The following is a 24,846-nucleotide window of genomic DNA, read 5'->3' on the forward strand; positions in this document are numbered from 1 at the left end:
CAAGACCCTTGCATCCCTAACCCTTTAGGGGAAAAAAACCACATACATACATACATACATACATACATACATACATACATACGCTGGTCTTGTTGTTTTTGGGTCTTTTCCCATTTAAGATTGAGATTGTCATGGCAACGTTGCCAAGACAATCTCAATCTTATATGGGAAAAGACCCGAATACAACAAGACTAGCATACCTACACCCATGAAAATCTACAAAAAACAGTTTTTTGATTACAAAACATGATTCATATGTTTGTCTGTTTATTCATATCATAAGCTTCACAATTAAAATAAGACATACTGTATGACATATTTAAAATATAATTGCTTCATATGAAACTTACTCAGTGATGTAATGATGAATTAGTGAGTTAGAGAAAGTAGGTTAGCTGAAATCATAAAAATCATTACAGAATTTTTTGAAGATAAAACTTCCAAGAAAGAATATTATCATTATAGACTCCATATTTTTTTAAATGATGATAGGACTAAGAAGATATTCCAGAAATCTAAATGAACTTCTAACAAATAAATATTAAAAGATTCTGACAAAAATAACAGACAGTTGAAATACAATAAACTTAAATATGACTTCTGATAGAACCAAAGGCTAACTTTTTCAATGCCAAATATTTGAAGAAATCCTAATTAAATCAAATTTCTGTTAACCAAGGAGAAAGGCAAAACTAAGAGACAACAGATAAGCACACCAGACTGAATTGAAGTCTAGACCTTCTGTAAAAAAAAGTATTTTCTTATTCATACATAACATACCTTGCAATGTCGAGACAGTCAGGACCCTGGTCTCAGGCTGTTGTCGCTAAATGCCAGGTCTGTTGTACATAAAGCTCCTCTCGTCCGGGACTTAATTTTAGACGAGAGGGCAGACCTGGCATGTATTACTGAAACCTGGCTGGGCCCAGAGGGAGGAGTCCCCCTTGTAGAACTGTGCCCAGAAGGATTTCAGGTGCTACATCAGCCGAGAGCCCAGGGAAGGGGTGGGGGTGTGGCTGTTGTTATACGAGAGTCGTTAGTTCCTCGTAGGGTCCCTGCTCCGGAGATTGTCGGGTGTGAGTCTTTGCTGTTAAAGTTGGACCTCAAGGGTCAAGTGGGTCTGCTGTTAACGTACCTGCCTCCCAACAGCGTTGCAGCAGCCCTCCCCTCGCTCCTCGAGTCGGTAGCCGAGCTGGCAGTTGAGTTCCCTAGGTTGATGGTCCTGGGGGACTTTAATTTGCCGTCGCTCAGTGAAAACTCGGAGGGGGCGCAGGAGTTCATGGCTTCCATGACAGCCATGGGCTTGACCCAAGTAATTCGAGGCCCAACCCATTCGGCGGGACACATGCTTGACCTTGTATTTCTCTCGGAGCAGTGGATTTGTGATCTTGGTCTGAGGGGGAACGACATCATACCCCTGTCGTGGTCAGACCACTGCCTACTGAGGCTCGACTTTCGGAGACCAAACCCCCACTGTAGGGAGGAGGAACCGACCAGGTGGTTCCGCCCCAGGCGTCTTATGGAACCGTCAAGGTTCCAGACAGAGCTTGGGGTTATTCCTGACACTTTCGCCCACAGTCCGGTGGAGACTCTGGTTGCTGCGTGGCACTCGGCAGCATCGGAGACCCTCGACCGGATTGCGCCACTGCGGCCCCTCCGAGGCGGCGGATCCCGGAGACCTCCTTGGTTCACCGAGGAACTCCGGGAGATGAAGCGCCGGAGGAGATGCCTAGAGCACCGTTGGAGGTCCGATAAGTCCGAAGCGAACCGAGCAATGGTAACCACCTGCACCAAGGAATACACCAGGGCACTTAGGGCTGCAAAAAGATCCCATATAGCCACCTTGGTTGCGTCCGCTGAGTCCCGCCCGGCCGCCCTGTTTAGGATAACCCGCTCCCTACTGAACAAAAGGGAAGCGGGGGAACCCTTGCAGGGCAGAGCCGAAGAGTATGCCCAATTCTTAGCGGACAAAATTGCTCGGTTTCGGTCGGACTTGGACTCCACCCCTGCAGCTCCAGCCGAGGCACAGGAGGATCAATTTGAACAACTCTGGGTTGAGTTTCAAGACGTTACCCCCGGGGATGTGGACAAGGCCATGAGGGCTGTAAGTACCTCCACCTGTGTACTGGATCCGTGTCCCTCATGGTTAGTTACTAACTGCAGTGAGGTGACACGAGGCTGGATCCAGGCGGTTGTCACCGCCTCACTTCGGGAGGGGAACTTCCCCGCCGCACTGAAAGCGGCGGTGGTGAGACCCCTCCTGAAGAAGCCATCTTTGGATCCAGCTATCCTTAATAATTATCGTCCAGTCTCCAACCTCCCCTTTCTGGGGAAGGTTGTTGAGAAGGTGGTGGCCTTCCAGCTCCAGCGGTCCTTGGAGGAAGCAAACTATCTAGACCCCTTCCAGTCAGGCTTCAGACCCGGTTACAGCACAGAAACCGCTTTGGTCGCATTGACCGATGATCTCTGGAGGGCCAGAGATGGAGGACATTCCTCCATCCTGGTTCTCCTCGACCTCTCAGCGGCTTTCGATACCATCGACCATGGTATCCTTCTGCGACGACTGCGGGAGGTGGGAGTGGGAGGCGCCGTGTTGCGGTGGTTCTCCTCCTACCTCTCGGACAGGTCACAGTCGGTGTTAGTGGGGGGGCAGAGATCGTCCCCTAGGCCCCTAACTTATGGGGTGCCTCAGGGCTCGGTCTTATCCCCCCTACTATTCAACATCTACATGAAACCGCTGGGTGAGATCATTCGCAGGCACGGGATTAGATACCATCAATATGCGGACGATACTCAACTGTATCTGTCCGCCCCGTGCCAACTCAATGAAGCGGCAGACGTGATGAACCGCGGCCTTGAAGCTGTTATGGACTGGATGAGGGTTAACAAGCTCGTGCTCAACCCAGAAAAGACCGAGTGGCTGTTGTGTTTCCCTCCCAGAGATTCGACCAATATTCCATCACTCAGGCTGGGGGGTCAAATTCTACACCCCTCAGAGAGGGTTCGCAACTTGGGAGTCCTCCTGGACTCACAGCTATCGTTTGACCACCATTTAATGGCTGTGACCAGGGGGGCATTCGCCCAGGTTCGCCTGGTGCGCCAGTTGCGACCCTACCTGAATCGGGAGGCTCTCACAACAGTCACCCAGGCCCTTGTGACCTCTAGGCTGGAATACTGCAATGTGCTCTACATGGGGCTGCCCTTGAAGAGCATCCGGCGACTTCAGCTAGTACAGAATGCGGCCGCGCGAGTGATTGTGGGTGCACCTCGGTTCACCCGCATAACACCTATCCTCCGCGAGCTACGCTGGCTACCTGTCGATCTCCGGATGCGCTTCAAGGTGCTATTAGTCACCCATAAAGCCCTACATGGCAGTGGATCTGGATACTTGAGAGACCGCCTTCTGCCAATTACATCCCTGCGACCAATAAGATCACATAGATTAGGCCTCCTCCGTATACCATCGGCCAGCCAGTGTCGGCTGGCAACTACAAGGAGGAGGGCCTTCTCAGTAGTAGCCCCGACCCTTTGGAACGAGCTCCCCGTAGAGATTCGCACCCTCGCCACCGTCCAGGCCTTCCGCACAGCCTTGAAGAACTGGCTCGCCCGTCAGGCCTGGGGACAAGGATAGTTCCCCTCCCGAATGATGAATGTATGTTGTTTACTATTTTATTATATGTCTTATCTTAATGTCTGTATTCCCCTTCCCCGATTTTATGTGAGCCGCCCTGAGTCCCCTCAGGGAAAAGGGCGGCCTACAAATATTAATAAAAAATCTACAAAAATCTACATTCAGAACATCATCAGAATATGCCTTCTAACTAACAAAACAATAAAGATAAAACAGTTCAATCTTTTAGAACAGCTTTTAGTAGAGCAGGATCAAAGCATCAGTTAAAGAATAAAATATTATGAATTTTAATAATGAAGGTAGCAATAATAAAACATTCTGATGATACATCATGACATGTAAGTTTGAGATACTAAAGCTTGTAAAAGTAATGGAGAAATTTCTCTTACTGAAATCCCAAGTAAATGGGGACAATATGAATGCCTTCATGTGTCCAATGTTTCATTCCTTTACAGACTTAAAGGAAGTTTCAGTATGAGAAAGCATTAGTGTAAAAGAAGAAGAAAAGACTAGCAATTGAATTGATAGTGCTAGTTTTGTAGCAAGAAACATCTGTAGTAAATATCAAAATATCTAATCATGGGTGGGAATAATAATGGAAAAGTGATAATGGAAAAGTAACAGAAAAGTAAGAGGTAGTATCAACAGGTAGTATAATTTTCTAAAGAATTTATCAATAACAAATTTCCTTAGGGAAAGGAGGTAACAATGAAATGTCTCTCACAGATTGCATTATCCTTTAAAAAGCTGTGAAAAAGTAAGAGGAATTTCTGAGAGTAAGCAGAAGATATTATTCTGATACAGAGCACAAAAGAGAAGACAACTGAGAAGGCCTTTCAACTTAGTGGCATTGTTAAGCTGTCTAGTGTTTTCAATGACGTGAATATTTATAAGTCATGTGACCTAATTGGCCAAAATTTGGTAAAAAATATATTGGAAACAATTTGTAACATATTTATCAAGGGAACAAGGTGTTAAACTAAATAATTTTACAGGCCACTGGCACATTATTTGTTTTAATGTTTCCTAAATGGACTCACTTTAAGTTAAAGCATAATAATCATTACTTTTTTCCTGTTATATAAAGACATATAAGTTAAAGATATATGTTTGAGATGTAAAAATTGTCCATGTATGCAACTGAACTTTCTATTTCAAAAATGTTTAAGTACACATTATGTTACCAATCTTACCATCCTTATTTAGTCTAGAGATACAATATGTCAGCTGCCCATCTTCACTTTTTTCAAAGCTCACTTACAACTGTCACAATCAGGGGTAGGGGGGCATTTGGGAAAAGAGTGCTGGAAGTATGAAAACATTGTGTGCGAAATTGAGGAATATGGACACTAAAAGGAACTAGAAGTGCCAAACCGAGCCAACTTCCTCCCTTCAACGACCCCGGATCTGGGAAAGGAATTAATTATTCTGACCCAGTCTTAGTAGAAGCAAGAAACAGACTCCTTATCACAAAAAACTCCTCTTTATTTACCTCTTGTGAATCAATTGCATTCAGCCACTGAAAAGTCTAGGGAATAGTCCTTCAAGGAGTTAACTGCAGTACAGACTTTAGCAGTTCCTTGTGATAATTGCAAGGTCATGAGCTACAAATTAAGATTGCAAATTAAGTTCTGGCAAGCAGTCTTTGTGGCACAAAACCTCAACGAGCAAAATCTTCAGAAATATGAACTTTTGTCTCCTGCAACAACCATACTCCTTTCCTTCTATTTATTCCCTAGCCAGGGAAGGGCCATTCAGCATCCATATGTGCTTTGCTTCCTGAGTTGACTCCTTGTCCTCCGTTGCTCACCTCTTCTAACTGCTCTGCACCTATGTGCTTCTGGAACAGGGCCCAGTTGTTCTTCCTCGTCACTTATACTTGTCTCCAAAAGCAGCTGCCTCTCCGGTGGCTGGGAAATGTCAGACGGCACTGGCTCTATCTCTGCATCCAATGCAGAGCATCCATCTGAGCTTCCCCAGACTCCAGCACTGGCCCAGGTTCCTTTCCAACTTTCTATTGTCTGAGTCTGTTACCAGCTCCTCTGGCAGCTGGCGGGCCACGATATTATTAGTGGCACCTGACACACCGGGTTCCCAAAACATTGGATAAGAATTTGATTGGACTACTCTCACAGTGGATTTTGGAAATTGGAGAGTGTTTTCAGTACATGATTTTTCTTCAGAACTTTCTTCATTACACTGCACTCAACAATACCTTTTCTCTAACATCTATGGAGCCAAGGTCGGTCTTTCCTAGGGAGTAAGCTGTAGCTAGTCTGACACAATATTTGTTTCCTTGGTGTTGGCAGCTGAGAACAAGATTTATGTATTTATTATATTTTATAATATATATAATAAATATATAGTAAGTGAATATAAATAAATATATTTATTATATAACATTATATATATATAATTTATTATGTTTTATATTTAAAGTAAATAAACATTTATAATATATGTTATATTTCATAATGTCCCAGATTCACCTGAACCATAAGATGGTAAATAAATAAATAGATAGATAGATAGATAGATAGATAGATAGATAGATAGATAGATAGATAGATAGATAGATATTTTTACTCTATCATAATCAAAAAACCCATACCTGGTGCCCTCACCCACTTCCATGGTAGGAGCCCCAACTAAAGGCCAAGTGCTTCAGCCTAGACCTACCAAGGAGGGGGTCAGCTGAGGCTACACTGGGTCTCTCCAGCTGAGGTTCATTGGGTGACCCCTTCTTGCTTACTTGCCTCATGTTGATGATTTTGTCAGGGTCCTCAAAGGCCACCCCAATTTTATTCTGGAATTTTGGGGTTGAAAGCAGAGAGGGAGCACTTAGTTTATAAGCACTGTGCCTTTTGGAAAGCTCTTGTTCCTCCCCCCCCCCACACACAACCTCCTTCAGATCCTTCCTAATCACAACAGCAGCCCTGTCAGAGAAAGGGGAAACAATGCCATGATTGTAGCACCAGCCACAGCTGCTGGGGCTACCATCATGGTCAGGAAGGCTCCAAGCAGATAGCTATGGGGTGGGGCAAAGCAGAAGGCTTTCCAGCAGCTGTGGCTGGTGTTACAAATGCACCACTTCCCCCACTTCTCCAGCGATGCTGCTGTCATCCTCAGGAAGGCTCCAAAGGAGGCCTTCCTCAGGAAGGCTCCAAGGGAGGAAGCAGGAGGCTTTTCAGTAGCTGCGGCTGGTGCTACAAATGCAGTGCTCCCCCTCTTCTTCAATGGGGCTGCCGTCATAGTCAGGAAAGCTCCAAAGGCATTACAAGAAATATAGAAAAGATAGAAAGACAAACAAAATATACAATATCATCAAAAGAGTAAAAGAATTGAAATGGAAATGGCTGGTCACATAGCAAGAATAACTGATGATAGGTGGACCAAGGCAGTCATAGAATGGATCTCACTTGATAAAAAGCATCCATGAAAGAAACCTGAAACAAGATGGATCCACAACACCAGCAAGCATTGCAGGTCCAATTGGCCAATCAGGACCATATTGGTTGGAAACATGTAGGAGAGTCCTTCATAGTAACTACAAACTCTCTCTCTCTCTCTCTCTCTCTCTCTCTCTCTCCCTCCCTCCCTCCCTCTCTCTCCCTCTCTCTCCCTCTCCCTCTCTCCCTCTCCCCCCTCTCTCTCTCCCCCTCCCTCCCTCCTTCCCCCCTTTCTCTCTTAAGAGCAGGCATCAGAATTTCATTTTAATGTGGTAATAATGGTTATGTTATGTTATTATTATCTTATATTATATTCTTATGACTATTGTATAGACCAGTGATGGTCGTGTGCCAAAAGCAGGGGGAGCACAGCGGGGGTAATGTGTGGGTGTGCCCATGTCCATAATGCTATGGTTGTGATACCCCCTGCATCCATGTACACATCACCCCCTTCCCCCCACTTTTGATCAGTGATGGACCCTCCCAAGGCTCCAGAAGCTTTCTAGGAGCCTGGGGCAGGCAAAAACAGCCTCCCCTGCCCCTTTCCGGAGGCCCTCTGGAGGCTTCAGGAGGCTTCCCTGAATGCCGGCAAAAAATGGCCATATAGGCAGCCAGAAGTTTGGGAACAGTGACTTCCAATTTGCCTGTAGAGCCGTTTTTTGCTCTCTGGAGGCTTCCCTGAAGGCTCCGGAGGGCAAAAATTGATCCTACAGACAAACTGGAAGTTAGTTCCGGGTTGCCTGTAGGGCTATTTTTCACCCTCCGGAGGCTTTGGGGAAGCATCCTGAAGTCTCTGGAGGGGGAAAAACAGCTCTACGGACAAACCGGAGGTCACTTCCAGGTTGCCCATAGGGCGAAAAACAAGGCTGAATTCAGCTGGCTGACAGGGCAATGCCTTGTGTGCCCTAACAAATGGCTCCAGGTGCCACCTGTGGCACACATGCCATAGGTTCGCCATCACGGGTATACACTATCTTCATAAATGTTGCAATTTAGAATAGGTGCTGTATTTTTAGTTTTTAGTAAGACAACATACATATCTCCACCAACAGATTAGAAAGACTTTGAGAAATTTTAAATATATTTTTATATCTGCACAAGTATCTGTGATGTTATTTCTGGGATGTGTTGGAGCCACTCTTCTAGGTTAGGAATCACAGTCTCAAGTGCTTTTCCTACTACCAGGAACATTTGGTCTTCACTTTTCACATCTTCTCTGGGATGTCCTTCAGATCCTGCTATTTTTTCCAACTTCTCATTCTCCTTCATGATGTCATTGTCACTAGACACCACAAAATCTATAATCACTGCTGTTTTCTGATCCTTGTCTACTACCACAATGTCTGATTGAAATTGTGGTAGTAGACAAGCCTCTTTGTTGCAAAGGATTGTGGCTGTGTTATTCTCTGTGATCTTTGGTGGACTCTTCATTTTATACTTGCAGAATCTAGCCCACATACTTGGAAAATGTTCCTGTACATAATGCCAGATAGTTAGTTATGCCTTTCAGTATATGCCACTATGGATTGTTTTGTTCTTTTTGTGTAGTTTTCACCTTGGTCCTATGTTTTAGATCTCTGCTTCAATTGATCTGATGCTAGTGCCCGTCCTTGTGCTATTTTGATTAATGCCTCAGTGGTCTCTTTTAGTCCAGCCTTTTCTAATTACTACTAGGACTTTTTAATGTCTGGCAATGTCAGCTATCTTTCAGTAATATAACTCATGCAGAAATTAGCCTTGCCATGGTTCTTCCTCCGCTTGATCTTCATTCCGTGTCTGCTGCTGCTTCAGGCATTCTTTTGCCAGCTCAATTTGGATGTCAACTTACTGATATATTCTTGGATATATCTAGATTTTTTTGTTTTCCTTTTTTTAAATTAAACATTTTTGAAAAAAACCACAAACTTTTACAAGTGTTTAGTTCCCACCCCCCACCCTCCCCCCAACCCCCCCAACCTTCCCCCTCCCCCCGACTTCCCAGAACCAATACAGGATATAAATCTTTAACAAAGAGAATCTAAGGTACAATTTAAGAAAAAAAAAACCCAAAAAAGATAGTGAACAACGTATTGTCATTGAACTCTAGCTCCTCCTTGCTGGACTAAGTCTAGATAACTTATAATTCCTGATCTCTAATCATAAACTATGTAGAATTTCTTAGTCCCATATTTGTTTTGAGTATAATCAATCCATCTTTTCCACTCCAGTTTGTATCTCTCATTTGAATGGTCCTTAAGATATGCAGATATTTTAGCCATCTCAGCTAGGTTTGTTACTTCTTCAATTCTTCCAGTATTGCGCCACCAACAATCTAGCTGCAGTATTAAATGCAGTATCAGGATAGTCTCTACAACTGTGCAATCAGTAATTATGCCTAACAAAAATAACTGAGGGGGTAAACTTTATCCTTTTTTTAAGAACATTTTGCATAATCCACCATATTTTAATCCAAAATGCTTTAACCTTTTTGCAAGTCCACCATATATGAAAATATGTAGCATCCATACACTCAAATCTCCAGCATTTAGGTTGTAAGTTCGGATACATAGAAGCCATTTTTTTAGAATCTAAATGCCATCTATAAAACATCTTATAAAAAATTTCTCTCAAATTTTGGGCCTGTGTAAATTTTACATTTCTCACCCATATCTTTTCCCATGTATCCAACATTATTGGTTCTTCAACATTTTGAGCCCATTTAATCACACAGACTTTAACTAGTTCTGTTTCTGAGTCAATTTCTATTAGTACATTATATAATCTCTTTATATGCATTGGACTTTGATCTCTAATTTGCTTAAGTAAATTATCCTCGACTTGCATAAAGCCAATTTTTTTATCTATTTTCCATCTAGCCTGCAACTGCCCATACTGAAACCATGTTTGAATTACCTTTTCCTTTTTTAGTACATCCAAGGGTTTCAGTTGTAGTACATCTCTTTCTGCAGTAATAAGCTGTCTGTAAATAGTTACATCCTGTTTTTGTACTATATTCATATTTTCTATTGCATGTCTGGGAATAGCCCACATAGGTATCTTATCGTTCAATTTGTATTGATATTTTTTTCCAAACCCGCAGTAGAGCATTCCTTAAAATATGACTTTTAAAATTCTTATCCATCTTTTTGTTGTATAGCAAATAAGCATGCCAACCATATACCAAATCATACCCTTCAATATTAAGTATTATGTCATCTGTTAAGTTAATCCAGTCACTAATTATAGACAGAACTACTGCATCATAATATAGTTTTAAATTGGGTAATTTCAAACTTCCTCTTTCACGCACATCTTGCATTATTTTTAGTTTTACTCTTGGCTTCTTCCCTACCCATACAAATTTATTAATACCCTTCTACCATTCTAGCAGGTTTGCATCTTTTTTAAGTATTGGTAATGTTTGAAAAAGAAATAAAAATTTAGGTAAACTATTCATTTTCACTGCTGCTATTCTTCCCAGCAAAGATAACTGTAATTTCTCCCATTTTTTCATCTCTGTCTGTATACTATGCCATAGTGGTTCATAATTATACTTATATAACTTCCCGTTTGAGGTTGAGATATAAACTCCTAAATATTTGACCTTTTTAACTTTTTCACATCCTGTCATTCCTTTTAGTTCTTCCCTTTGTTTAGTATTCATATTTATAGCTTGTATTTTTGTTTTCCCTAAGTTTATTTTAAAACCTGACACTTGACCATATTGATTAATCATATTCATTAATACCTTACTAGATTCCTGTGGTTGGGTAACTGTTATAACCAAGTCATCCGCAAAAACACGTACTCTATATTCTTGCTGCCTAATCCTGATTCCCTGTAGGTCCCCTGAATCCCGTATTTTATTCAACAGTAGTTCCAAGGTTATAATAAATAATAGTGGGGATAAGGGACAACCCTGCCTTGTACCTCTCTCAATATTAAATGAATCGGTTAGACTCCCATTAATTATGATTTGACCTGTTTGTTCCTGATATATTGCTTTACTTGATTTTAGAAAGTGCTCTCCTATTTGCATTTTTTGCAATATTTTCAGCAGGAATTGCCAATTCACTCGATCAAAGGCTTTTTCAGCATCTAAAAATATAAGCGCAGCAGGGATTTGGTTATTCTTCCCCAGGTATTCTAATGTATTGAGAATTAATCTTACATTAGTACTCATTTGTCTCCCTTGAATAAAACCTGTTTGATAATTATGAATCAATTGCTGAATAACCAACATTAACCTATTTGCTAGTATTTTAGTGAAAATTTTGTAATCTATATTAAGTAATGATATGGGTCTATAATTTTTTGGTTAAGTAAGATCTTGATATTCTTTGGGTATCAAAGATATAAAGGCTGTCTTCCAAGATGGGGGTACCTTCCCTTCCACTTGGATCTTATTAAATAATTCCTTAAGCGGTTCTACCATCTCTTATTGCAAATTTTTGTAGTAAGCCGCTGTCAAGCCATCTGTACCCAGTGCTTTCCCTGCTTTTAGCTGTTTAATTACCTGAAGAATTTCCCCCGAGGTTATTGGTTGATTCAGTCTTTCCATCTGCTCGTCTTTAACTATGAGTATTTTTTCTTTATCCAGGTATCTATCTATATCTAAGCTTTGGATTTTATCATTCGTGTACAATCCTATAAAGAATTCACAAAAAACCCTTTGAATCTCCTCCTGTTGGTACACTTCCTTCCCTTTAAAATGTAACTTCAATATATTACGAGACTTCTGTTTTTTCCTGATCAGATATGCTAGCCATCTACCAGATTTGTTTGCATTGCAGAAAGTGTTGTGTTTTGCATATAGCAAATTAGTAGCCACCTGATCTGACATCAGCATGTTAAACTGCTCTTTTAATAATGTGGTTGTTTCTTTGATCTTTTTGTCTCCTGGTTTTAAGATTAGCTCCTGCTCTCTCTTCCTAATTTCATTTTCAAGTTCAGTTCCCTTTCCCCCCTATTTGCGTCTATGTAGTCTATTCATATTTATCAGAACTCCTCTCATATATGCTTTACTTGCATCCCATACCATTTCCATAAATGTACCCTTATTCATGTTAAAAACAAAATATTTTTTTAACAACTGTTTACATTCATTAATGTTTTTCTCATATCTAAATAAGTTTTCATTCAGTCTCCAAGATCTTCTTGCTCGAATCCCAGCCCCCAAGTCCATCCAAACCGGATTATGATCTGATAAGACTCTAGAGCATATCTTCGTCTTCTTTACCCTAGAAAGCAAATCATTGGTTATTAATATGAAGTCAATCCTGGAAAAGGATTGATGTCTATCAGAAAAAAAGGTAAAGTCACATTCTTCTGCATTCCTTTCTTGCCAGGTATCTCTCAATTCAAAATCCTCTATCACATTGAAGAAGGACTTAGGTAGTTTTGCTCGCATTTGGGTATTTTGGCGGAGAGTCTTCTTATCTTTCTTGGTATCTATCATGCCATTCCAATCACCCAGTAATATGCAGGATCTATAGTCCCATTGTGTTAACTTAGCGTGAAGCATTTTATAAAATTTATCTTGTTGCAATATATCTTCCATGGGAATCTGCTTCAATTAATTCAGCTTTCAAATCCTTTCTTAAATAAATAACTATGCCATTTTTCTTTTCTGTGGCAGAAGATATAAAGTGTTGTCCAAGTCTTGTATTGATCAGGTATTTTTGATCAGTTGATCTAATATGAGTTTCTTGCAAGCAAATTATATCATTCTTGAATTGTTTAAGATAGTGGTTTATTTTCTTCCTTTTCTGTGGGGAGTTTAAGCCATTGACCTTCCAAGTTAGAAACTTAGTTGCCATCTTTAGCTCCCTGGAGCTTTTTAAGAGCCATCTGAACATCTTGGAATTTAATCTTTGGCCTAGCTCCTCCCACTGCTTTTAGAGTGACACCTGTAGGTTCTTGAATGGTGGCTTGTGCGTGTTGCTTTTTTAGTTCCTGTTCCATTCACCTGGTAACCACGCGGGTTTGTCTTTGTTCCTTAGCTTCTTGTACCTCTAAGAGAGGAAGTTGGTCCACCCTTGTTGATGCTTGAGTGATTTGCTGTCTATCATGCCCTTCTTGTTCTTTTTCTCTGGATCTAGAAGGGGGGGATGTCCAGCCTTCAATATGTTACTGTAGAAATCTTGGGCCTTCCATACTGAATTGGGACGGTATTTTTGTCCAAGATAAGTGAATGCAATACTGGCTGGCACGTCCCATCTAAACTGTATCTGGTGATCTTTAAGCTCTTCGACTAAAAAGGCATAGTCTTTCCTAGATCTCAACATTTTAGGTGGTATCTCCTTCAATACAGTCACCTCCTGACCCCCAATGTGAACCTTAGTTTTGTAAGACTCCTGTAATATCATATTCCTCATATATCTAGTAGCAAAATACACCACAATATCTCTTGGTAGTTGCTTTTGTCTTGCAAGCCAGGAGTTAACGTGATAAACCTTTTCGATTTGCCAGTCAAAATTCCCTCCTGGCCTTCCCATCATCAGGTCAAAGGCTTCAGAGAGAATCTGCTTCAGGTTTTCTTGCATTTTCTCCAGGAGGCCCCTTATTCTTAAGGCAAATTCTATTTGTCTATACTGTAACATTATGATTTCATTTTCTGCATCGCTGACCTTTTGCTGAACCACATCCATCTTCGTTACTGGCTTCGAAGCCATCTCAGGTTTAATCTTCTTTAGTCAATGAAAAAGTCCAGGCAAACCAATTATACAGCAGTTGCTATTTAGTTTGATAATAAATCACTTCTAGGCTTCATAAGAATGCTATCAAAGTGCTATCAAAATGCTATTGCTATTACTATCAAAGTCTCTCCCCTCCTACACAGCTCGGCGCCATTTTGTAGATCTTTCAGCAAGTAATTATCAGAAGGAATTCTTTACAAATGGAGCTAAGGATTTATACATACAATTAGAAGTTCACAAGTATTGGTTCAACTTGACTTGAAGTTCGCAGTAAATCATTCTTTGTGCTGAGGATAAGCGAAGACCTTCGTTCTGCAGCAAAAGGCAGAATAAATCTTGGCGTGGAGGTGCTATGCTGCCGGGTGCCCCCCCCTTCCTCCCAGATTTTTAGGCTGAGAGGATTAGTTAGAGGGCTTCCCAAGCATAGCTTCTCGCCTCCCCCTTCTAAGCCCGAAGGAGAGGTAAACAAACTGCTAAACAGTTTGATGGATTGCTGTTTAGACAGTTTAATGCCGCCAAGATTCGAGAGCTGTTAGAAACAACAACTCCCCTGTCAGGCCCCACCCACCGGAAGTCCGATATATCTAGATTTTTTGAGGATAGTGGTTTTGACATTCACTAGACTCTGCCTGCCATCTTTCTAGATAATGTAATGTCTCTAGATTTTGGATTTGGAATGGAAACCTCCATTCATTGATTTCACAGCAACAATTTCAACAGCTCACTATTTAGGAAGGATATCTAATGACTGGCAGGACATATATGTTGATGCCATGGTTCTTGTTCTTTCTATTGAGCTGGCTCTTCAGGACCTGTTTGATCAATTGATAGTAGTTGAATGTTGTTGGCTTCCTTGCCTCCTCCTCCTGGTTCTCAAGTAGTTGTGAGATATCAAGGTACTTTTAACTGGTCTTAGATGTAGGAGTCTGAATCAAAGAGAGGAATCAAGAGCATTATCAATCCTTTTGCACCCACAAGAGATCTAAGTCCAACCCACCTTGAATTCCATTGATTCTTATCTACCATCAATTTGCTTTTATGATTAGTAGTTAAGATTCTTTCAGAGTATTGGTATGCAGTAAACCTGTATCCATTTGAACTATCTTGCTTTATGATTTCTCACACTGACAGTATATCTGCTATGTGGACCATTCCATTCCATCACCTAAACTACTTTCCTTTTCTTAATTCTCTTCCTATAGCAGTTGTCCAATCTGAAGTCCTCATTTTAAATCTCTGTCAGTTTTAGTGATGTAATGTTTCATTCATTCTTTCAATGTAGCTTGATGTCATCTATATAGAGGAGGTGGCTGATGTTAATTCCACTTTTTAACTTGTATCCTTATCAGTCCTTGTAATTATTTGGCCAAGGAGGTTGAAGTCCATGTAGAGCTGTAGTGGGGATAGTTCCTTGGAGATTGCTATACTTGATGGTCACTTGTGTGAGTTATCTTGAGTTGAGTTCCATAATTCCACTGAATTCTTGAGGAAGGTTTCTAGCATTCTGTTGACTTTGTATAATGCCAGACATTCACAGGCATTCATGTTTGTAGCATTAGACCATAGGCTTTCTTACAGTCAATCATTGGTTGTACTTTGATGGTGCGTTTCCCTTGGGGGGGGGGCGGTTCATGATCAGCATTTTCCTTCCTTGTATTGTTGCAGCAGATAGAGGCTTTTGCCCAATCTACTTACGAAAGAAACAGGACTCGAGACCACAAAGGTGCAAGAGAGACAGGTTTATTGATGCATTGAGTTCAGTGTGTTCACACACCAAAATCAGAATTGTCAGGGCTATGCCCAGGACAGTGATTTTATACCTTAAATCAAACTTCATCAATCAGAAGGCGTTTAAAGAGGCGTATTCATACAAAATGTAAAAGCCCCCTTTCAGAACAGGGAAGTACATTTTGGAAAAATACAAAAGCAGAAATTCACACAAAAGTATCAAAAACAGGAAGGCAAAGTGCTGATTTCATACCAAGTTTTCTGTAACTTCTCTGTTCTAATATCTTACACCTACGGTGATTTCCTGTGCCCATCCTTGTACAGTATCTTGCCACACAGTTCCAGTAATATTTGTAATACTTATGAGGAAGTAAGGAATGAGTGTATCAAGGTTAAATGCAAAACTAATATGGCGTTATAGTAAGCATGTTATAGGTACCTGCCCTTACTGGGGCTGGGTGGGTTTACCTGAGCAGCCCCCTCCTGCCTCAGTATAGCCAGTCTGATGGGAGTCTGCTGCTAGATATTCATGCATTGCTAAGAATTTCTTTAACCAGTACATTATACTGTCCAATTCTTCATCTACTGTTAAATTTCTGTTACTGCGATGGTGATTGGTTTCTGTTCTGGATAACTGCTGTAGTCTACTCTCAGACCCTGCAGCAATTTGAACAGGCATTCTGTGTTTTCTTTTTCTGCCATATTTTCTTCCAGTAGTGTTCAGTTTTGGCTGTTAGTGAATTGATGCATTGCAGTTGGAAATATGTTTTGGATGTTTTTTTCTAAAAGAGAAGAGCATTTATCTTTTTGGCTTCTGCTTCGCTAGTGTATCTCCTTTGCTTGGTCACAGTGCTGTGAGCTTATGTTTAGCAGACTATAGGGCTTCAGATGAAGTCAGGCTTTTTTCTACTGTATTTTTCCAGTAACTGAGTTTTATTACTAATTTTCATACCCTTCTGTAATTCCACCAGTTGACTAATCTCTTTCCAGGTTGCCTTGATCTTTGGCCCTAATCTTATTTTCCAAGTGATGGGAGTATGTACTGCTATTTCTTTTGATCATGTAGCCAAGCATCTGTATAGTTACAGTGTGTATCAGTTCACTGGTTTGAGTTATGGTAATAGTAGGGATTGCCAGGAGGCTCTATTGGCATCCTCCAGCATACAATTTGATGGTACTAATCCACTGAGTCTTGGTAACTGGTCTTGAGAGTTGATGAGGCAACATATATACCTTTTTTCTACATCTTATCTGCATTTTATTGGATAATATGTTCTCTTGTGAATTGTTAACTACTAGAAGTTATCAGAAAGGCATTCCTGTGAATCTATCCACAACAAAAGGATAGCAAACTCTGTCTCCATTCTAACCCTTGCCAATAACTATTTAAACACCACACATACAAATTCACCTAATGTTCCTTTCAGATGTTATAGTTTCACTATGGTAAGTACACAATTTATTCAAATCCCTGCTGCCAAAATTAGTTTCCTCTAGAAACATTTTAGATTACTGCTCTTTCTATAAAAATCCATATAAGTGTCTACAAGAAATTTCTTGATAGGAGTATTCCATGTGGCATTTTAATCCTTTTGAGGAATGTGTTTTCTCCTTTGCTGTGGGACTGCATGATATTTTTTTCTTCTTTCCATGTTTTCATTTGTAAGTAGAAACAACGCAGATAGTGAAAACACAATTGATTATTATGTGTCAGTCAAAATAAAAAAAGTTACTAAATACACTTTTGCTAGTGGGAACTCTTTCTAGGGAGATGTCTCTTGTTATGATTTAAATATAGTTACTTCAAATACTACTAAGAGGTCATGGGCATCTTACATTCAGTAACAGATATTGCCACCCTTTGCTTTATTGATCAGGATGGACAGATGATTGATATGATATTAAAGTTTATTAGGAATGCTGGCAAGGCATTTGTTTTTCTTCCTAGTGTTTTTCCCCCCTCTTCACGGGGAAAGTGGGGGTCTGCTTCTCTTAACGAAACTATTGAGAACATGAAGTTTATTAAGCACTAATTAAATCTAATAATAGAAAATTAATGAAATTTAAATAATTAAAAATTAGAATAAATATAGTGTTTAAGAGTAATCATGAATACCACCGGCTTGAGGAAAAAATCCTGCAAATCCTCTGCTATTATTAGACAAAGATTTCCCAATATCATCCTTATTTTTTTCTAATCCAAGGAAGGATATTATGTTCCAGACATACTTAACCTCTTTCAGGCTAAGCCTCTTTCTCTGTTTCCTTATGGGACTCTAGTTGTGCCCTCTCAGTTTCGTGTTTCACCTTTCTTGAAAGGGTGCAACCTAAATTCATCAGAGGAGCTGTGGATCGAGGGTCTAGGACGATTTACCACTACCAACTCACCTCTGCCAAATCACTACCACCAAGTCACTGCAAGACAACTCCATATGGCCTACTTGCTGCAGGGACAACTCATGGCAGCTGGAGGGCGAGTGAGAGGATGGGAATAGTGCATATTGGGGCAGGTAGCAGGAAGTTGATACCATACAGTGTCTTCTCATTTCCATACTTCCACTGCCCTTGCTGACAAAGCGCTGAGCAGAAGAAGCTGGAAACAGAAGTGGTGGCAGTCAGGGTGGGCAGTAAGAAGGTTAGGACCTTCCCATTTTCATACTCCCACCGCCACTGTGCCTGCCAGACTCACAGACAAATACCCTGTGTTACAGCACATGTACCTAGGTTTTGTATAGTAGCAGAGAAGATCCAGTATCTTCTGGGCCAATATAAATATTTTTACTCTACTAATAATAATAATTTTAGATACCTTTACTTTGTCTCAAAGGTGCTTTTTCAAAAGGCAACTAGACTTCCTTTATTTTTCTCTTGAAGATGTTTTGCTTCTAATCCAGGAAACATTTTCAGTTCTGACTGAATGATGGGGAATGAAAGGATTTCTATTCCTTGCAGTCATCTGAATCTTAGCACAAAGTCCTTCCATTCCCCACCATTCAGTCAGAACTGAAGATTGTTTTTGGATGAAAAGTAAAAAGTCTTCAAGAGAAAAAAAACAAAGAAAGTCCAATTGTCTTTTGAAAAAGTCCCTTGGGACAACCATGACCTGGATGACTAAGAATCTCAACAGACATATACCTTTATTTTCTTTGTTATAATTTTAGCTGTTACCATATTTAATATCATTATAGTGTTTACATTATAATTTAATAAAGTTCATATCTCAGTTAGTAGATGTTAGTAAGGTTATATCATAATTGTATTTTAATTCTCTCTGAAATGTTATTTGTTCATTATTCATACTGATATTTGACCACAGTAAATTGAATTGAATTAATTGCTGAAAAGTTATCAAGCTATTCCTGATAAAGCCAGTTTTTCAACTATCCACTATTATTTTACCACTAATGGAAAAAAGAAGAGTGTTTCTGCTCAAAATTTTGGATTTTTTACTCTATAGATTTCAGCTTAATCTGTTTTGTGAAGCCCCTCCATCTTTTATGGGGTATGAAGATGCTGCTGTTGGGAAAGAGGACAGATAAAGTTTTCCCCCCATATAGCTTGATCCCAGATTCCCAATCGATAGCTGAAATGTTTGCTCATGCTTTCTGTAGGATGATTTTCTTGGAATGAGCAATGCAGCTTCATGAAACAGTATGTTGATAGTTTCATTTTTAATGTAACCTGAATATAAAACATTGATCAGGCAGTAGGACATATACTATTAGTAGCCTATGAAATTTTTGAAGCTTATATATTTTAATAAATGCTATAGTGCTTTGGAGAGTGCAGATGTGGTTGCTATTATTCCCTCCCACTTAATTTGAAACAGTGGCTTAATTAGGGAGTAAAGAATCAATCAGCTGTCATTGTCATGCTGGAGAACTCTGACAAGGGATGTTGTGGATAATTTGGTCAAACTTTAAAATGATTATAATTTGACAGTTACTAAGAAGATGTCATTAAATGCCTATAAAGTTGCTTGGTTCTTACTCATGATAGTCATTTTTAGTACGATTAAATTAAAATCATAAATGACATATAATTATTATACAAATTGAAAAGATATGTTCACTGTAAGGAAAGAGTAAGTGTAGGCTGACAGGTACCACAGTATAATTGCAACTGAATTTTGCCTGTTGTGATCATTCAAGTAGATGATTTTCTTTTTAAAAAAAATATTAAAAGTTTTAATTATAATAGTAAAAAATAATGCAAACTTAAAAGAAAGAGAACAAAATATTCAATAAAACAAAAAAGAAAGGAAACATAGAAAGAGGAAGAAAAAGCTCTTAAGAAAGAGGCTTCCTACCCTCATCATAAATAATAAATAATTTAACTACATCTTCCCTAATTTGGGGGTTGATGATGTAGGAACTCCTGCTTGAGTCAGGGGCTGGACTAAAAGACCTCCAACTCTGTTAGTCTATTATTCTGAAGGAGAATCAGGAGGCGAGAGATTTGCCATACTTTTCAAAGGACACTAAATTTGTGTTATCTTGGCAAGTCATTTTTCGATATTACCTATTAACTGCTTTAAAAAAGTTACTGTAGAAATCTACAAGGCTGGAAACACTGTCCTTTACAGGAAATTTGGCAAAGCTCTTTAACATTATTTACTTATAGAAGGAAAAACAATCCTATGATCTTTCAATGGCTGATAAACCTCTGTGATATATCACAGTCATATGGAAATTTTAAAGAGTATGCGCAACTTCAGGTTGTCAATATGAGTTTGGGTGAGAAAAATTCCTGTTTCCAATTTATAAACAGCTTTTTCCATGGAGCATTTATCAGTAAAGGAGCAGGAATGAAAATATAACTGCTGTCATTCTTCTTCTTCTTCTTCTTCTTCTTCTTCTTCTTCTTCTTCTTCTTCTTCTTCTTCTTCTTCTTCTTCTTCTTCTTCTTCTTCTTCTTCTTCTTCTTCTTCTTTACACTAGAATTCCTCTCCGAGGAATTGACATGACATCAGAATGCCACTCAAGTTATGATGGTAATTTTCATGAATTGACATTAACTATCAAACAAAACATATTGATACTCTGAGAGTCTCTCTCCTTCTCTCAGAGCATGCATTGTTTCCTACCTTTGTTGACTTTTGCTGCTTTGGAGTTCATCTGAAATACTTTAGTTACATACTGAAAATGGAAACAAAAGAGGAAAGTTCTAATGAGTTTTCACTTAGATACGTCTCAGTAAAGAATCACTTTCTGTAAATATCATATTAGAAATTTAATAATATCATTTTTACTTCTGTAGGTGCTGGAGGCTGGTGTCCATCAGAAAGTAATCATTACCAGTGGTTGCAAGTTGATTTTGGCAATAGGAAACAGATCAGCTCAATTGCTACTCAAGGCAGATATAGTAGTTCTGACTGGGTAACTCAGTACCGAATGCTTTACAGTGATACAGGGAGAAATTGGAAGCCATATCACCAAGATGGAAATGTTTGGGTAAGTTACTTGTAATGCATGCATTTTAATTATACTATTTCTTCCTTGAAATTTCCTAAAAGTATATCCAGATTGACCATGTAATTTATGTTTTGATTCCATAAATCAAATAGAATCATCTATTTCTGAATAATAGTAGTTTATTCAATAATCTTTAATTTATGTGATGATGGCATTATTATCAATGTGCAATGGAAGTACACATGGGATTCATTTAAATGTATGAAAAAAAGGTTTTAATTTATGGAAGTTTATTAAATGATTCACAGAATAGAGAACACAGATAAAAATAGGTTTGCCTCCCTGTTTCATATCATATCACACAGATCAAGTCATCTGATAAAATTTCTAGAAAATGATCAAGGAGTTGATGAACCTTATGCATCAAGGTGATTTCTGTTGTGATATGCAAAAAATACGGAGTCAATCCCTCCTGATTGATCCTAAATAATTTATTTTGATGTTTGTTCAAAGTGCAAAAGTGTGGTTCATGTTTTGACATCTCTAATAATCCTATTAAAGTGGACTCTTTCCCTTTAGTAGAAATGCCTTAGATGCATGCCTTCCCAGAAAATTTTCAAATGCCAATGAAGAGGACAATTCAGCATGCCCCGAACTGAAGTACATGTGGTTGAGCTGTATTAAAAGGACTCCTCATTAAATCCCAGAATTCTGAAGGAGTTGGCAGATGTTATCTCAGAACCATTGTATCATATCTTTTAAAAAAAATCCTGGAGACTTCTGACTGGCGAGATTGGAGGGTGAATCTCCATGCTATAGTGCTGAATTATCCACATTGGAGGTCTCCAAAAGGAGCTAAAGACACCCCGTAGGGGTTGTGCAGGTTGTGGAGAGCAGCAACTCTCCTGCTTGACCCAGGGGTTTTCTCCTGTCATCATCAACGAGGAGAAGAGGCAGCCATAATGGCTGCTATGAAACTGGGACAGCCAAGGCAACAAAGAAATGTGCAGAAGTGATGTAGATGAACATTGACTAGAGCTGGGTGAGAAGATTCTTTTTTATTTAGACCCTAACTTTAAAAGAAGAAAATCCAGGAAAAGAGACACTTAGAACTATTTCTTAAACTTGCGAACAACCATAGAGAGAAAAATCCTATACCCAAAAGAAAGGAAGTAAGAGAGAAAAGTTAAATACTTTTTAAAACATAGAAATTTGGATTTTTAAACTGGGTAGCCATTGTTTTGGAAAGACATTACAAGATGCTGGAACTATCTACTTGATTAGCTGACTTTGTTTCCATAAATTGAACTAAAATTAAATTAATCAATTAATCACATTTGAAACAATGGTGAAACCTAAGCTGAGGGCACCATCTACTGGTGAAAGAAAAATATACCATACAACTACAAACCTGAGAAAATTCCTGATAAGAGAAATAAACAGCATTCTTATCAACAGCATTGATAAGAGAAATAAACACCAGTAAGTGCGGTGATACTTACTGTTCTATAGCTATCTACTTTATGATTACTGGAGACTCTATTGTGAGAATAAGGAAGACTCTTGAGTAAAGTAAAGTGACTTTGATTTGTAGAAGCTGCCTGGACTACTTAAATGGAACTGATTAATAATTCTGAGATGTAAAGAACTATGATTATTGAATTTTCTGAGGAGTAACATTGGACTTGAATATATTGTTTTTGCCTATTGAGTAAGAGTGAGACTTACTAAAATAAGCCAAGATGCTCCATCAGGGGCAAATTAGTGAGATTTCAAAATAAATGGTGTTGATATTTCAAAGCATTAGGGATACTATGACAAAGAATCACAGAGCGATAAAGAACCTATTGCAAGGCATTAATGGGAAAATAGAAAATATCCTTCAACTGAAAGATATCCTACAGCAGAAGAGAAGACTGCCATTATGGCTGAACTGAAGCCGTGACAGTTGAAATGGAAGAGAAGAAAGGAAAGATTTTGTAACAGTGTGCTTGGTCTGGATAAGAACTTTTCTAACTTTTTTGGCATGGAATTTTCCCTAAAGCATTCCCCTTTGGAAAGTGGAACTCAATGGAGGTAAATAGCGGTGATTAAGATCTGGAGCTACTGTCAGATTTGGAAAAGAAAGGAAAGAAATTGTAGACAGAAGTAATTTTAAAGATAAAAGATAGACTGGGTTGACTAGTTTTTAGCAACCTAAATTGTTTCAAAATTCTGGATTATATTTTAATTACCATCTTGATTTGAAGAACTTTGGAAAATTATTGGAATTTTTTTTTTGAGACAATGTATTTCCAGCAAAAGCAGAGGGAAAAAAGTATCAGTGACACCTACTGGCCAGGAAGGCAACTTCTTCAGCAACTGAAGAAAGTCAAAGAAGTGAAAGGTGTTATATCTTGGGTAGATTATTTGGAATACACAAAATAACACCTATAAACTGATTATATTAGTACTTAGAGACAGACTGTGAAAACATCCAACTTTCAGAACCTTGAGGATTACAAATATGCTGGACAGTGTGAGAGTGTGAAACAGCTTGGAGTTTTGAAACAAAAAGACTATTTAATGGAGTGATTGTGTGAATTGCTCTAATATTGGCTATCTAGGTGTGATGAATAATTGGGATAGTAGGACTTTGAAAGATTATTGAGTAAACTGTTAGATTTATTAAAATAAGACAAAATGTGGCAGAAGAAAATACATGTATTATTAAAAGAAATATTATTGGTGTTCCTTGGAACCCAGGAAATGATGACAAGGAACCATAGGGAGATAAAAGAATTGTTACATGAAGTAGTTATGAGACCAGAAATGTATGAGCAAATGACATTAAACAATGATCATTAAACACAAGAAGCACAGAGAAAAGGACAGGGGAGGAAAGACAACAAATGATACCAAAAGATAAAAAAGAAGAGTTAGTAAAAGATGAAATTAAAAAGGTAAATTACATTTCAAGAGATCAAAAAATAGAAGGGGCTATACAGAAAGACATCCCTGAAGAGAGGAAAAGATTATTGAAAGGTGTACTGAAGGCTTGAAAGAGTGAACAAGTAACAGAAATAGAATAAATATTTAGATCAAAAACGAATGAGACAAGAAGATACAAGACCCCAAGGGAGGAGTATGGGAGATGTGCCAAGAAGTCAATTAAAGTGGAGATATGAAAATGGGCATGATATGAGGGATAAAAATAGAATAATGTTTAATACAGGAGTTGTTCTATTAAGAACTAGTATAAAGATAAAAACTAGAAATTGGGAAGAAACAGTACAATTTATTAAGATACATATTGATGGCAACAAACTCAGTCCATCATTGGAAAAGAAATTGATAAATCTCTTTTCCAATGATGGTATCAGATTAGAATCAGATTGGTATCAGATTGGAAAACCAAACCTGAAATATACACAGCAATGACACAAATAATTGTATGGTTTCACAGCTTAAATGAATAGCAATAGCACTTAGACTTATATACATTCCAGCACTCTCTCAGCAGTTTATAACCTCATGATATTGTCCCCAACAATCTCAGTCCACATTTTACCATCTTCAGAAAGATGTAAATCTGAATCAACTTTGAACTGGTCAGGATCAAATTGGTTGTGAACAGACATAGCCTGCAATACTGCATTGTAATCACTGCACCACCACAGTGCATAATTCTAGCAAGAATTACTTCCATATATATTATTCACTGCACAATAGGGAAAATTCATATATTTTAAGTATGGTTTCTAAGGCAGATTTTAAAAATGACAGCAGATGAGAAATAGATATCAGAAATAAGTCTAGATGCTTACAAATTGTTCATTGCAACTATTGGGGTAAAATGGGAGGCAAGAACAGAACCTTTACTAGTTTCTTAATACTGGTTTTTTTTGTATTTTTATTTTTATTTATTTATTTATTTATTTCTTCTCCTATAATCTTGATAGAAAGAG

General features: G+C 38.9%; 1 protein-coding gene across 1 annotated transcript in view; it reads left to right on the forward strand.

Annotated features, from left to right (window-relative positions):
- The window catches only part of CNTNAP2 (contactin associated protein 2), a 984,443-nt gene that overhangs the window by 152,947 nt on the left and 806,650 nt on the right, over nucleotides 1-24,846 (forward strand). Inside the window, 1 exon segment of the mRNA XM_032235887.1 lies at nucleotides 20,745-20,938. Coding sequence (XP_032091778.1) covers nucleotides 20,745-20,938 — 194 coding nt within the window.

The sequence above is a fragment of the Thamnophis elegans genome, chromosome Z (genome assembly GCF_009769535.1).
Source record: "Thamnophis elegans isolate rThaEle1 chromosome Z, rThaEle1.pri, whole genome shotgun sequence".
NCBI classification, from domain to species: domain Eukaryota; kingdom Metazoa; phylum Chordata; class Lepidosauria; order Squamata; family Colubridae; genus Thamnophis; species Thamnophis elegans.